This window comes from Meles meles, chromosome 18, assembly GCF_922984935.1.
Source record: "Meles meles chromosome 18, mMelMel3.1 paternal haplotype, whole genome shotgun sequence".
NCBI classification, from domain to species: domain Eukaryota; kingdom Metazoa; phylum Chordata; class Mammalia; order Carnivora; family Mustelidae; genus Meles; species Meles meles.
Genome location: NC_060083.1, coordinates 45,153,897 through 45,169,945, shown reverse-complemented (window position 1 = coordinate 45,169,945; position 16,049 = coordinate 45,153,897). Strand labels below are relative to the sequence as shown.

The window sequence follows — 16,049 nt, the reverse complement described above, 5'->3', positions numbered from 1 at the left end:
AGGAATTGCTGCAGAAGACTATGTGAGTGAATTACTGGGCTGGGCTGGAAGACCTTTAAAATACCCTTTTCCAAACCTAAAAATGTATCATAACTTTCCATGGGTTCTTCTGTTCACAGCCCTGCCACCTGCAGCACCCAGCGCTGTAGCTTTCTACTAAGGGCCAGCCCCAACTGGTCACATGAGCCCTTCAAAACCACCTTGGAATCTGCAAGGGCAAAGGTAGTAATAGTAAATCAACCACTCCTATTTCCTCCTTTCTTCCAAAATAGAGCAGAATGAGAGCAAAAGAATCAAAAAGGCAAGAGTAACAAAGCCAAGTCAATCACCCTTTAAAACAAAAACATTCTAGACCCTGACCAACAGTCAATACTACCTTCCAGCCTAACTTCTGCTTCTGCATATGTAATTGCCTGCTCTGAGAAACTAACTGAACAGTTATATCAAGAAAAGAAATTTGCTCGGCACACCCAGATTAGAGGCCCAGCATTTCTCACCTTAACGATTTTAATAGGGCTCATGTCCATGCTTTGCTTGGTGTGCCCTCTCAAGAATGGAGGCTCTTCCTCAACCAGTTCGATCTCAAGATCTTCATCTAAAAATCCCCCCAAAAGAAAAATTAAGGAAAAAAAAGGAGAGAGAGAGAAATAATCAATCATTTTTACCAAAACAAATTATTTCCATGGGCACCAGTAATCTTTAACAGAGATAGCTCGCAAAGTCAAAAAGACAGCAATTCAAGTGAAACTCTAACAGAAAGGGCTGTTTCCCCTGCCCCCAGGTACTTCTGGGCATTTATGCTCCGACTGAAGAACTGATCAGAGAAGCTACTTTCAAAAGAAGTTAAGGGGCCCCTGGGTGGCTCTGTGGGTTAAGTCCCACATCAGGCTCTCTGCTCAGCAGGGGGCCTGCTTCCCCCTCTCTCTCTGCCTGTCTCTCTGCCTATTTGCAATCTCTGTCAAATAAATAAAATCTTTAAAAAAAAAAAAGTTAAGCCTATGATAAAATGTGATCTAACATTCTAAATGGTCCTAAGGTATTTGCCACCCAACTTCATTATGGAGTAATTTAACCCATAACAGATTAGCAAAAAAATTAAGTTGAATTACTCAGGGTCATGAGATTGAGTCCCGTGTCAGGCTCCATGCTCAGCATGGCGTCTGCTTGAGATTCTCCCTCTCCCTCTGCCCCTCTCCACACTCACATTCTCTCTCTCAAAATAAATAAATCTTTAAGTACATTTTTTTTAAGATCCTATTTGAGCGAGAGAGCGTGAGCAGGAGGGGGGCAGAGGGAGAAGCCGACTCCCAGAGCAGGGACCCTAATATGGGACTCAAATCCAGGATCCTGGGATCATGACCTGAGCCAAAGGCAGATGCTTAACCGACTGAGCCACCCAGGCACCCTCAAAATAAATAAAATCGTTAAAAATAAAAAGCAAAACCACAGAAACATGTCCATCAGAAACATATGCCCATCGAAAGTGAAATGGGTAAATTATGGTAAATTTACATATAGAAAACACTATATAGAAATGAAAATGAAATACAACTATAAAAATCAATATCAAAAGAATAATAGAATAATAAAAAAAAAAGGAAGAAGTTTAAACCGACTAAATAAGGCAGTGGTTAGGGACAGATACATAGATAGAAAAATGCTATAAAAAAAAAAAAAAGCAGGGAAATAATTAACACAAAATTTAGGACGGTGGTTATCCAGCAGAGGAAAGAAGAGCATCTAATCAGTGGGGGACATGTAAGGGTTTCAAAGGTGCAGGTAAAATTCTATATAACCTGGGTAGAAAGTACATAGTGTTCACTTATTACCATTATATAAATTTATGTCCCACTGTTGGATTTCACAACTTTTAAAAAACTGTTAATAAGCTGAGTTGAAAGTTATCTCCCTGGCAACTCAGAGGTAGTCTAATTGGACCCACAATTTTCAGAACAATTACTAAGACTATCAGATGGAATTTACTACCCAAAATATAACTTTTTATAGCCTGAACATGTGTCAGAGGGATGCCTGGGTAGCTCAGTTGGTTGTGTCTATCTCTTGGTTTTGGTCCAAGTCATGATTTCAGGTCATGCGATTGAGCCCCGAGTTGGTCTCAATCTCTGTGCTCAGCAGGTCTGCCTTGGATCCTCCCTCTCCCTCAGCCCCTCCCCCAACTTGCTTGCTGCGTGTCCACTCTTCACTCCCTCTCTAAAATAAATAAAATCTTTAAAAAAAAAAAAAGTATCATCACCAAAAAGTACAATATATAAATGTCTGTCAGAAAAATGCATTTTCTGCTTCCATCCTGGAGGGATGGAGGGACGAGAACCACTCTGGTTCTCAGAGATAAGGAGTGGTTAAGACCTAAGGAACACATGAGCTAAGTCACTCCTTAGACGCAGATACAGGTTAAACGACATCTAAGCCCCTCTATCCGATGGCTCAACTTGCCCACTGTCTTTCCAGATCCATGATCCTGCTCAATCCAAGCAGCCAGTTACCTTCTTCATCATCCACTTTAGGAAGAATGCCAGTCTCTTCATCGAAGTCCGGAAACTCTTCTTTGGAAAGCACATTGGCAGCAATCATCTAATGCAAGGACAGAAGGCAGCATCTGTAACCCACGAGGATTGCAACTCTTCCTTCGTAGGAGTGAACACAGAAGTTCCCATAGGAAGCCTGGGTTTTTTCCTCTTCTGACCCAGGACTGTGGGGCCTCAAACACCATCTACTGCACCCCTAGGGGGCACACAGTGCCTAAGGAGGGCTCAAGAGTCTCACCCCCAGGAAGTGTAACCTGCTCCCTCCCTGCTTTTCCCAGCACAGCCCTGTGCATATTCCCCATTATGTAACATCCGGCTGTGACAATGATGTTTCCATCTGTTTCCTCCACTGGACTTTGAGTCCCTCAAGGGTAAGGAACCATGATACATCATCTCTGTAGCCCTACCAGCGACTCAGGGCCTGGCACGCCATGACGCTGACGTGCACTGACGAACGGTGAAAACAAGAACCTAAGCGCTCCACTTCTACGGACTCATTTAAGCCCCACAACGCCACCACTGCCCTGTTTCACAGATGAGGGCACTGAGGCACAAAGAAGTCGAGTAAATTGGCTCAAAATCGCACAGCTAGTAAGTGGCCAGAAGTCACCCTGGGCCACTGGGCTCCAGGGTCCGCCCTCATGACTACCATAACATGCAGAATAACTCCGTGGCCATAAAGGCAAATGGCCCCAACCTGTTTGATCTCCCACTTCTCCGGGTCAGAGATGCGGGTAAGGCGTTTGCGCTCCAGGGAATCATCCTCTACTTCGGGGGCACTGACGAGGGAGAGGTGAGTGGGTCTGTCTGGATTCCTCATTGAGGTCTCCTCATTAGTCTCCCCAACAAGATTTCGTCGTCGATTGGGGTTTAGATCTTCTCCAGTCTCTTGATCCACATCCTAAAACACATACAAAAAAAGGGAACTCACTCATTCTCTGTCCTCTTATGTTTCCCTGGCCATGAGATGTAGAAACTGACTGGGTATCTCACCTACCTTCATGCTCAGACTGGTCTTGGTCCCAGTGAAGGACAGTACTTTGACCTTCACCCTCTGGCCTTTGCTCACCACATCAGCCACATTGGCCACACGGCCTTCTCGCCGGAGCTCAGAGATGTGCACCAGGCCTTCCCACCGCTTCCTAAGGGAGAGTCACACACATCTGGAGAATGCCTAAAATACCTTTACCCCAACAGATTTATTGTTGAAACTCAACGAAAGGAAATGGTCTTAAACTCCAAAACTTCAAAGTACCAAGGTGGTCAAAAAATAAAATAGTGGGGCACCTGGGTGACTCAGTCAGTCTAAGTGTCTGACCTCTTCAATTCAGCTCAGGTTGTGATCTTAGGGTTGTGAGATCGAGCCCCACATTAGGCTCCACACTGAGCATGGAGTCTGTTTGTCCTTCTCCCTCTGCTATCCCGCCAGCCCCATGCACTCTCTCTCTCAAATAAATAAATAAAATCTTTTAAAAAAAAAAAAAAAAGAAAGTCAAATTCTAACAACCTGATATGGTTGACTTCATTAAAGCAGTATTAATCATAACTTTTTAGAACGTGAAAATCCCCAGTGATGAGGGAAATTCTGCACATCACAGGTGTGAAAGAAGAGTACGAGCCATTACCTTAATCCCTCCAGCTGCACAAAGCATCCGAACTGCATGATGCTGGTAACTTTGCCATTGTAAATGTCTCCGATGGCAGGCTCTTCTGGGGGAGGGCGGTCCACATGCTTATCCCGCCATCTGTCCAGATTCCTCTCCCCATACTTGTCCCGGTCCTTCCTATCTTTGGGGGGACTCTGACTTCTGCTCCTGGACCGATACCTAGACTTCCCTTTATTCCTTTCCCGGGTCCTGGAACGTGACCGGGAGCGGGACCGGTGTCTCCTCTTGTGGTCTCTATCACGGTCTCGGTCTCGCTCCCGATCTCGGTCCCGTTCTCGGTCCCGGTCGCGGCTCCAGCTCCGCTTCTTCTTCTTCTTGTCCCTAACAAATCAACAAACACCTGTTTGAAAAAAGAAACCATGCCAATTTCATCTCTCTGCATCCCAAAGCACCCAGCACAGTGCTGCACACGTCAAGTGCCTACTGAGTGCTGAACTGAATTAGAGTTTCTCTGTGACACCCCTGCAGGCTAATAAAAGAGGAGGTCACAAACATATTCAGCCTCCTTCAACCCAGACTTCTACCTTATGAACGACTTAGCATTCGCTGTGTAAATACTCTTTGCAGGGAGCAATGAAGGAGATCTAACAATGTGGGACATGGCCGGTCTAGATTCTGTAAACTTGCCCCAAATTCTGCTTAGCGGGTCCACAAAATTCAACTATCACGATACCCTAAACCTCCAAAGGCTAAGACACTAAGGACGAACCTGTGCTCGGCATCTCGCTGCTTGTCCGGGCCCGCAGCACTGGGCATTAAGGCCTCTAGTTCCTTCAGCACATCCACAGCGACTTTCACATCATCCTCATCCAGCATAGTCTATAACAGCCGCGGCCGGTGAAGTTAGGAGGACAGGGGGAGAAAATCATGAGCATCCGCACTCCAGATCCCTCTACATCACTCTAGCCCCTACATCACTGACCACTTTATGTGAAAAAGCAGGTGGAGATTTCCAGCAGAAGGAATGAGCAGAGGTTCTTGGAAATCACTGCTACATTTGGCAAATTCCCTTTGTCCTTCATACAAGCCTACAGAGGGCAATTAGCTACCATCCCTCCTGCAAAAGCATCCAATGTATTACTATAAATAGAAAATAGATGTTAAGGGGGCTCCTGGTTGGCTCAGTCGGTTAACTATCTGCCTCTCAGCTCAGGTCAGGATCTCAAGGTCCTGGGATCAAGCCCCAAATCGAATCAGGCTCCTTGCTCAGTAGAGAGTCTGCTTCTCCCTCTCCTTCTGCCCCTCCCCCTGCTTGTGCACTCTTGCGCTCTCTCAATCTCTCTCAAAGAAATAAAATCTTCAAAAAAAATAAATAAATAAAACCAAAAACACTTCTAACACGTAATAGAGAAAAAAAAAAAAATCTAATTTCACGTATCAGTATCTGTTCTAGAACCTTAAGCTATTCCATACTTATTTCATATCCCTAATCACTGCTCCCCACAACTGTCAATCCCATTTCCCCCAAACATCATTCCCTGAACTGTAACACTATTCTAGGCATAGCGCGCATTCAGGGAGTGGGCCAACACTTCCAATTTGAAAAATATATTACAATGAACACAAGCTTAAAACTAGGAACTAATGAGACAAAGCAAAAGGACAGGGATGGAGGAAACACCGTAGTTTAGAAGACGTTCTCAAAATAGTATCAGTACCCGAACAGAAGGGTTGTCTGGTTGGCAAAGGACTGGGAAGAGTTCCTTCAGCTTTTCTTTTCCGGTTTTGGGTTTAACAACTGGATCTTGTTTCATCAAAGAGCATAGAGGGGTTAAAAAAATAGAAAAAGAAAAAGAGAAAGATAGATTTAATATTTTTAACAAAAAACCTCAATATCAGATTTGTATCAAACTAAAAATTGGGGCACCTGGGTGGCTCAGTGGGTTGAGCCGCTGCCTTCAGCTCAGGTGATGATCTCAGGGTCCTGGGATCGGGCCCCACATCGGGCTCTCTGCTCAGCGGGGAGCCTGCTTCCTCCTCTCTCTCTGCCTGCCTCTCTGCCTAATTGTGATCTCTCTCTCTTTCTCTCTCTCTCTGTCAAATAAATAAATAAAATCTTTAAAAAAAAAAAAAAACTAAAAATTGAACATGGCATTTTTCTTTTTTTTTTTTTTTTTAAAGATTTTATTTATTTATTTGACAGACAGAGATCACAAGTAGGCAGAGAGAGAGAGGAAGGGAAGCAGGCTCTCCACTGAGCAGAGAGCCCAATGCGGGGCTCGATCCCAGGACCCTGGGATCATGACCTGAGCCGAAGGCAGAGGCTTAAACCACTGAGCCACCCAGGTGCCCCGAACATGGCATTTTTCTAAATGTAACTCATGTCCATGAATATAAACATAATCTGATTTCCTAAAAACACACCGATGACAAAACCCTCAACAAACTATCTGGGCATGTGGTAGGGTGTGAGGGTTGGGGGAGAGATACGTAAGAATTCATTTGATTAGTTATGTCTTATGAGTTTAATTTTAAATCATCTGGGAAATGTTACTAGACTGTGAACTTGGCTCCGGAGCTGCCGCAAGGGAAAAGAACACAATTTACAGGATGCTCATGCTCTACAGCGTTCTGGAAGCTAAGCACAGCCAGACACTCTACTCACCTTTGCTAGTAGAAGGCTTTGCTGGAGGCCGCATGGTTTGTATGAGGCGCAGCAAGTTACTAATAAGAGAATCCTTTGAAAAGAAACAGAACAAAAATTATCAGTCCCTGAATTAGTGCTTAAAACCACTAGTTTTAGGGGCACTTAGGTGGCAACTGTCAGTTGAGCGTCTGGCTCCTGGATTCAGCTTAGGTCGTGGTCTCAAGGTCATGAGATTGAGCGCCATGTCCGGCTCCATGCTCAGCTTGAGTTTAAGATTTTCTCTCCCTCTGCCACTCCGCCCCCGGCACATACGCACCCTCTCTAAAAAAACACATCTTTAAAAAAAAAAAAAAAAAAACTAAGAAAAGCTGGTTGTACACCTGAACGGAGCTAGCTGGAACAAACGAAGCACAGAGTATCTATATGATGGGCAGGAACCTAGCAAAGTGGCTTCAGAGAAAGCTGATATTTAGGACTCTTTGCAGGGAAAAGTAATTTAGTTCCATTCAATCATTTTTATTTTCCACTGTTCAGAATTACTTCCAAAACCTAGACTCTTTTGTTTTTGACTTCGGATTCATAGGACAAGACTATAAACACTCATAAAGACTTAATGATGGAAATCCTGCCCCACTTTCCTAGAAAGGTATCACAGGAAATCTGGTTATATCACCGCTGCTCCGTGGCATGAAAACATTACACGCTTACTGGTTTCTTTGGTGTGTACAAATTATCTCCTTTCTCCACCGAAATCCTATGTGAAATCCTATCGAAATTTCAGTAGTGACATTAAAATAAAACAAGGGTCCCTAGGTACACATACCGTGAATTCAGCGCCATTTTTGACCAGAGAAGCCTTAAAAGTATCAAAGGTGGTATTCTTCTCAGCAAGACTGATCACAAATTCAGCTGCAAAGGAGAAAAGGGATTAAAACTGGAATGGAGACTAGTAAAAAACCACTTTCAAGTACATTAAAAGCAAAACCAATTAGCCTATCCAAGAGTCATAAAAACCAAAGAGCACCATTCAGTGAGAGTAAAGAGAATTTAGAGTACCAAGATTATCCAGGTATGTTCCAGTTAATTTTTAGAAATGCAAAGAAGATATTACTACAGAATGGCTCACCGGGCCCTTCATGCACCAAAGGGAGAAATATCTCCCTCCCCAGATCATCATACTCTTCTCACGAGACTAGTAGCTGTCCACATTGCCATAGAGACTCCAGAGGTGACTGTACCCAAAAGCAAGAGCCCTCCTTCCCCCCACCTTCCCTCCCACCATGGACGCACACAGTAGGATGCTTTCTACAGTTTCAGGAAGGTCAGACCCAATCCATCTACACCAGCCAGGCGGCTGCTGGGTGATACAATCTCCAAGTTGATCAAAGACTCACCTGCCCCCAGATTTTTCTCTACAAACCTGCCCAGTGTTGGAAACTTCTAATATTAGAGCTATTTATTAAGTAAGAGACTTTTGGGAGCAAAGTGCATTTTATGAGAGGCTGAGATAATAACATTCACTCTGTGAACCCCACAAGAAAGCGGTAATGGTTTCATCTGGATTTTAAAGCTAAAACGTAACAATAATAGCATGGGAGATTTAGATAACTAACATAAACTTGTGCTCTCATACCATTTGAGCTGGCATTTCTGTGCCTTTACCTTTTTGATGCCATTAAGTAAAAGCCAAATGCCATCAGAGTACAGGGACAGAGCTTACACATAACAATGCCAATGGTCAAGGCTTTGTGACCACCATGTTGTGCCCAGCAAGCACTATGCTAAGTGCTTCCCCAGAGTCATCCCCATGAGTCTCACAACAGCCTCCATCGGCAGGTGCCATTATTGTCCCCCCCCCTTTTTTTTCAGATGAGGAGGCTAAGGGTTTGAGATGCTGACCTACCCTACAATAACTGGTGGAGCCAGGAGTGAAACCGAGGCAACCTGACTTTTGGGTCCACAGTCCGCAGAGAAATGTGGAGGGAGAAGTCAGTCACGTGGTGCTGGGCATGCAGTGCTCGAGAGACTACTCCGAAGCAATCAGCAGCATATTCACACTGCGGCTGTCATTAACCAGGGGCTTTTTCTTAATTTTCAAAATTATATGGGGACATCATTAAATTAAGTCAATAATCAAAGATGAACTAGTGAGTCAGAATTTTTTTTTTTTTTTTTTTAAGTGAGTTCTACACCCAATGTGGGGCTCAAATTCACGACCTGGAGATCGAGTCACATGCTCTACCAACTGACTTAGCCAGGCACCTCAAAGATGAATTAGTGATTAAAAACAAGTTCGGTGCTGGAGCGCCTGGGGGGGCTCAGTCGTTAAACATCTGCCTTCAGCTCAGGTCATGATCCCGGGGTCCTGGGATCAAGCTCCGCATGGGGCTCCCTGCTCTGCAAGAAGCCTGCTTCTCCCTCTCCCACTCCCCCTGCCTGTGCTCCCTCTCTGGCTGTCTCTCTCTCTGTCAAATAAATAAAAATCTTAAAAAAAAAAAAAGTTAAGTGGTGAAAACAGGAAAAATAATGAAACTGATTTAAGTAATAGTACATCAGGGTGCTTGGGTGGCTCATTCGGTTAACCATCTGACTCTTAGCTTTCAGCTCAGGTCATGCTATCAGGGTGGTGAGATCGAGCCCTGCATCAGGCTCCCAGTTGGGCATGGAGCCTGCTCAAGATTCTCTCTCTCCCTCTTCTACTGTCCCTCCCCACCATCTCCCTAAAAAAAAAAAAAAAAAAAAAGATTATACATTAAGGCCAAAATCAAAAGAATCAAGTCAATAAATAAACATAAGAGTAGCAAATAGGGTGGCTCAGTGGGTTAAAGCCTCTGCTTTCCCCTCAGGTCATGATCCCAGTGTCCTGGGATTGAGCCCCTACATCGGGCTCTCTGCTCAGCAGGGAGCCTGCTTCCTCCTCTCTCTGCCTGCCTCTCTGCCTATTTGTGATCTCTGTCAAATAAATAAATAAAATCTTTTTAAAAATTTTTAAAAAAATATAAGAGTAGCAAATATAGGGGCGCCTCGGTGGCTCAGGTGGTTAAGCGACTACCTTCAGCTCAGGTCATGATTCTGGAGTCCCGGGATGGAGTCCCACATTGGGCTCCCTGCTCAGCAGAGAATCTGCTTCTCCCACTGACCTCTCTCCTCTCGTGCTCTCTCTAATAAATAAATAAAAATCTTTAAAAAGAAAAAAAAGAGTAGCAAATATACACCTTTTAGATTTTTTGGTTTTTTTTTTTTAAGATTTTATTTATTTATTTGACAGAGAGAGAGATCACAAGTAGGCAGAAAGGCAGGCAGAGAGAGAGAGAAGGAAGCAGGCTCCCTGCTTAGCAGAGAGCCTGATGCGGGGGCTCGATCCCAGGACTCCGGGATCATGACCTGAGCCGAAGGCAGAGGCTTAAACCACTGAGCCACCCAGGCGCCCAAATATACACCTTTCAGATATTAAACCCACTCTGGCAATTTAGTTTCAAATGAACAATACTATCTCATTTTTCCAACTTTAGTAACTTTAATGTTACTGGTTTTACAATTCTGTGTACAACACTGTGATACTGTGATTCACGAAAGAAATAAATGCTTGGTCTCCATCACCTTTCCAGGCACGGCACTCCTAAAAGCCCTTGGAACTTCAGAGGTGTGGAGAGTGAAAAAAAGTCTTCTGTTATATTAAGGAGATGACTTTAGGAAAGCTCCTCAGAAAGGGTGAGGCCGGGGGCTGGCTGCCTGGGAAACCAACCATGTGTTTACGGGTTGGAACTTGCAGTCCCACCCCTGACCTCTGGAGAGGGGAAAGGGCCTGGAGAGTTCGTTTACCAATGGCCAACAATTTAATCAATTATGCCTTTTTCCCCAATTATGCCTATTAATAATATTATAATTATGTTATATTAATATATTAATTATAATTATAATGCCTATTATAATAAATCCTCTACAAACACCCAAAAGGATTGGGTTTGGAGAGCTTATGGCAACATGAACACATGGAGATTTGAGGACAGTGGGCACTTAGAGCATGGACACTGGTCAATCTTTCCCATATACCTTGCCCTACACATCTCTTCCATCAGCCTATCCCTGAGTTATATCCTTTTATAATAAACCGGAAATCTAGTAAGTAAAATGTTTATCTGAGTTCTAGGAGTCGCCCTAACAAATTAATCAAACCCAAGGAGGGGGGTCATTGGAACCTCTGATCTATATATAGTGACTCGGTCAGCAAAAGTTGACAACCTGACCTTGCAAATGGTATTTGAAGTTTGGGGTGGGGCAGTCTTGTAGGTCTGAGTCCATAACCTGTGGGATCTGATGCTATCTCCAGGTACATAGCATCAAAACTCAGTTCAAGGGGGCGCCTGGGTGGTTCAGTGGGTTAAAGCCTCTGTCTTCAGTTCCGGTCTTGATCCCAGGGTCCTGAGATTGAGCCCCGCATCAGGCTCTCTGCTCGGTGAGGAGCCTGCTTCCTCCTCTCTCTCTCTCTGCCTGCCTCTCTGTCTACTTGTGATCTCTGTCAAATAAATAAATAAAATCTTAAAAACAAAACAAAAAAAAAAACCCCACCTCAGTTCAATGTACGATTACCACCCAGTGTCACAGAACTGCTTAGCAGTACTGGAAAAAACACACATTACAAATGGCGTCAGGGGGCCCTCGCTGACTCATTTGAAAGAGCGTGCGACTCTTGATCTCAGGTTCGTGAGTTCAAGCCCCAAGCTGGCCACAGAGATTACTTAAATATTTTTAATAAATAAAAAAATGGTATCAGAATTACAAACAGAAAAAAATATTTGTGGTCTACTTGCAAATTAAATGGGTCTTCAGTCATATATATGCTAGAAAATTGTGGACTTTATATCTCATTTTATTTTCGTACCTAATGAGGTTAACATCAAAACGATTTAACACTGGCTCAGTAAATGTTTGCTGAATGAAGGAACACACAACCCAGATAGCAAACTACAAGAGTGTCACTCATTACCATCTATAAGAGAAGGAGAATGAAGACAAATGATACAGAACAAGCTCATCTTGACTGGGAAGCAAGAAAAAGGTGAACTAAGACATACTGGCAGCAACGCATCTTCCTAGGTGTGACATGATAACCCCGGAAAAAACACCTTATCGTCCCCATTTCACAGATGAGGAAGACAGCTTCAGAGACATTAGGTATCTTCATCAAGATCACACATCTAACCTCCCTGACCCCTTTTGTCACATGCCCTTTCCCCTCCATCTCTACAGTGGATGGTTTCATCTTCATTTAGAAAAGAGAACAATTAAATGGAAGTCTCTCCCTCACCTTCCTACCACCAGTCCCTAAACCTATCTGCATCTACAACTACATTCTCTGTACTCCGTCCTATTAAAATGGGTCAAGCATCCCTGTACCTATCAAAGGTGAACTCCTCCACTGACGCTTTTGATCCCTTCCTCCCTTTGCTTTCATAAGGACTCCACCTGCCTGTGGCCTTAGCTCTAGGCCCCTGGCCTTTTTCAGTTCCATCTTTTGGTACATTCTGTCCGTAAACGCCTAATAAGTGGTTGAGAACAGTTAAAGGCAGACTTCGAAAGACTTGGGATTCCAGATTAGGCTCACATTTGATGTGTAATTTTGAAGGGGATTACTTAATTACTCGACCCTTAGGTTTGGGTTTTTTGGTTTTTTTTCTTTTACGTTTGTATTTATTTACTTGACAGAGCAAGAAAGCGCACAAGCAGGGGGAGCGGCAGGCAGTGGGACGGGGAGACGCAGGTGAGCACGGAACACCACATAGGGCTTGATCCCAGGTCCCTGGGAACATGACCTGAGCCGAAGGCAGACGCTTAACCAACTGAACCATCCGGGAGCCCAAGACCCTTGTTTTCTTAATAGAAAAACAAATACTATCTGACAAGGTCGTGTGAAGACCAAGTAAGATAATGTAAGTAAAGCCCTGTGCATATCTGCCCTGTCAATAAAGGTGTCATACGATGCTGCTGCTGCTGCTGTTGTTAACGCTGTTTAATTAACTAAGGCTGGGGGTGGGGAGGGAGCAGGGAGCAGGAGCGACAGCCCCTCGGGGTTTCACTGATAGCTCTGGGCAATGCTCTCTGTACACCTCAGCCTAAAAGGTTCTCAAGCGGGGGTCAAGGCCGCTGCTTCCCTGGGCCCAAGTATCTGCGACAGAGAGGGAAAGAGATTCACAGGGACACAGGTACTCAGTCCATCAACCCCATTCCTCCTTCCGCTTCCCTCGACCCAAGCCCAGAGGCCGCGGGGGCCTCCTCCGACTTACCCAGATCCTTGTCGTTAATCCCCAGGTGATTGTCCAGCTCGGTGCAAACTTTCGACACTAAAGACAGATACTCGAGTTTGGCGAGTTCTTCCGCGGGGCCTAGTTCTGTGGTGGTTAAGGCTCCCGCCAGGGCCACAACCACCGCCATGGCTAAGGCCGCCGCCACCCAGCTTTACCGCCGGCCTTCAGAGCTACTCCGGGCCTGCTCCAGTATCCACTTCCGGGTCGGCGCACGTCCCTTTTGTTTACAGTAAATTGAAAACGAAAGGAACTTCCCGTGATGCAGCCTACGAATCATAGAGATCAGACAGGAAGTGCTTAAGGAAGGGACGGCCAAGTGGGTTACTCTGTACGCCGGCAGCGCCCTCTACAGGCCAGCGAGCTTCTCAGGCGGCTCTCAGGCCCAGAAACGCTCACTCTCAGCGCTCTCCCACCTGACGTCGGCAGAGGGCGACCGTAGCCTGCGCAAAGGGCGCGGGAAGTTACGCCCCTCAGGCCTCCTGCGCGCTCGCGCCTGCGCTTTGAAAAAGGAACCCGAATTAAAGCCTAGAAAAGGCAAAACTTGCTTTATAGCGGTCCCTTCTATCCCTGGAGCTTTACGTCTTCGTGGCTCGTGACTACTATCGTGAGCGATTCTGTAACAAACCACTAGGCGATAGTCGAATTCTGTTATTAATTCATTTTTTTAAATATTTTATTTATTTATTTGACAGAGAGAGAGGTCACAGGTAGGCAGAGAGGCAGGCAGAGAGAGAGGGAGAAACAGGCTCCTCACTGAGCAGAGAGCCTGATGCGGGGCTCGATCCCAGGACCCTGAGATCATGACCTGAGCCAAAGGCAGAGGCTTAAACCACTGAGCCACCCAGGCGCCCCCTGTTATTAATTCATTTTACAGATAAGGAAACTGACTCTTCCGCTAATCTAAGTGACACTGGGCAAATTAATCTTTGGGGATTGCATTTTCTTATGTATAAAATTGGATTATGTTGCTGTAAATGGGCTCAGGTGATAACTAAGACAATTGTGCAAGGAGTCTGACGCCTAGTAAATACACTACGAATGCCAGTTACTATAGGCCTGAGGGTGAGATAATGGTCAGTGTCAAATTCATCTGTCAGGTACAGGTCCCCTCAGTCTGAGACCCCAGAGAGCCACCCGGCTGTCTTGTGAAAACCACTTCTCAACTCCAAATTTTCCTATGCCAGTACCCTCAGAACTTGTGCCCCCAAATAGCAGCCCTGCTGTGAACCTAAGGTCTCTGTCTCCCAACTTGTATTTCCAGTCTCCATTTTCCTTTGCAGCAATCCTAAGGTGAGGTAAGGATTCTCCCACACCACACTGCTGTGTGTAAACGCATGACAAAATGAGGGCACCCTGGCGTAAGTGACCCTCCAATCAAGCAAAAGGGAGGATGTCAGACCCTTTTGCTTTTTAGCTTCAGGCTACATTACAGTGCTGCACCTTTAGACTCTGACCCTTCCAACATCTCACCGCGGACTGAAAAAAAGGGCAGAAAACTGGGAGCAGTAGCTCTCACTGACTCCAAAAGCTCCATGTTTCCAGGTTCCTAAGGAATGGGTACTGCACGGATTCTTTTTCCTGGTGAATGGAAAGGAAGATCCTGCTCTCCAGTCTGTGTGCTCAACTCGCCAGCTTAGAGTTAGGATATTAGGGACTTACTCCGTTTGACTTCCTTTCTCAGTGCCTCTCTGCCTTTAGAAATTTTAAATTTCTGTTCTGCTTTTCCCTGATATTTACCTGGAAGGAGGGGGGAACATGGAGTTTGTTTTGTCTTCAAAGCGCTGTGGGGGAAAGGGATATAGAACCACAATGGGTAGTAGTTAGTAGTAGTAATAGTAGTAGCAGCAGTAAATACTGTAAGATCTCTTAGAGATGGCGAGCCTGGGTGGCTCAGTTGGTTAAGTGCCTGCCTTCACCTTGGGTCTTGATCCCAGTGTCCTGGGATCAAGCCTCTAGTTGGGCGGGGGGTGAGGGGGGGGGGAGTCCCTGCTCGTTGGGAGGCCTATTGCTCCCCCTACCCCTGTTCATGCTCTCTCCCTCTCTCTCAAATAAAATAATTAATTAAATTTTAAAAATTTTTAAAAAGATTCTCTCTCTCTCTCCCTCTGCCTTCCCCCCTGCCCTGCGTGCTCTCTCTCTCTCTCTCCCTCTGCCTTCCCCCCTGCCCTGCGTGCTCTCTCTCTCTCAAAAATTTAAAAAATAAAGTTTAACTTTAAGCACTCTTAGGATTATTTGGGAATTATTGAACATACGTCTCAATAGTAAATATTAACAGCAAAACTTATTAAACTTTATTTACATATACATGCATTCAAGAGTGCAAGTTTGTTACACAAGACACATATTTCCTATAAAACAAAGGAATCTTTTTAAGCCAAAGGAAAAGAAAGAAAAGCAAAGATAACGGATAACTTGACAGCCCAAAGATGCTCATGAAATCCTCTTCTCCCCTAAGAGACACTGAATCAAATGCAGTCCAAAAATGAATGTATTCTAATTGTCCTTAGGTTAATATATATAATATTATATTAAATAATAATATTATAATACTATATTAAATATATCAGATACTTTAATTGCCCATTATTACTATATTGCTTTCCTTGGACAGCTTCAACGTGGCCCTTACAACACAGCCATTGACAGTTCCCAGTAAATAATTTACCTTCACCAAAAAATATATTAAAACAAATACCCTAGGCCTCATCACCACCCACACCACCACCCATTATGGGTAAGAAACGATTTCCCACCATCCTCTTTGTAGTAGCAAGGACTTTGCTTTGATGCCTATTCCTAGACTGATATATGTGTTCGGCCCTAACCACGATTCCCGCATTATTTCTGCTCTGTCTCAGAGACTAGTCACCGCTGCTGGCATTTGGGTAAGAAGTTGGGGAAGGTAGGAAGCAGAGAAGAAAATACTGAAGCTCTTTGCAACCCT

The 16,049-nt window shown here is 44.7% G+C and overlaps 1 protein-coding gene across 1 annotated transcript in view; it reads right to left on the bottom strand.

Annotated features, from left to right (window-relative positions):
- DHX8 (DEAH-box helicase 8) overlaps positions 1–13,299 on the bottom strand; it is a 33,044-nt gene extending 19,745 nt beyond the window's left edge. The window contains exons 1-10 of the mRNA XM_045985785.1: positions 13,085–13,299; positions 7,624–7,709; positions 6,819–6,891; positions 5,872–5,957; positions 4,923–5,032; positions 4,172–4,534; positions 3,544–3,688; positions 3,244–3,447; positions 2,505–2,592; positions 498–595 (exon numbers count right to left, since the gene is read on the bottom strand). Of these exons, the coding sequence (XP_045841741.1) occupies positions 498–595; positions 2,505–2,592; positions 3,244–3,447; positions 3,544–3,688; positions 4,172–4,534; positions 4,923–5,032; positions 5,872–5,957; positions 6,819–6,891; positions 7,624–7,709; positions 13,085–13,232 (1,401 nt within the window). The 5' untranslated portion in view covers positions 13,233–13,299. The remainder of the gene's footprint in view (positions 1–497; positions 596–2,504; positions 2,593–3,243; positions 3,448–3,543; positions 3,689–4,171; positions 4,535–4,922; positions 5,033–5,871; positions 5,958–6,818; positions 6,892–7,623; positions 7,710–13,084) is intronic.
- Between the last annotated feature and the right edge of the window lie 2,750 nt (positions 13,300–16,049).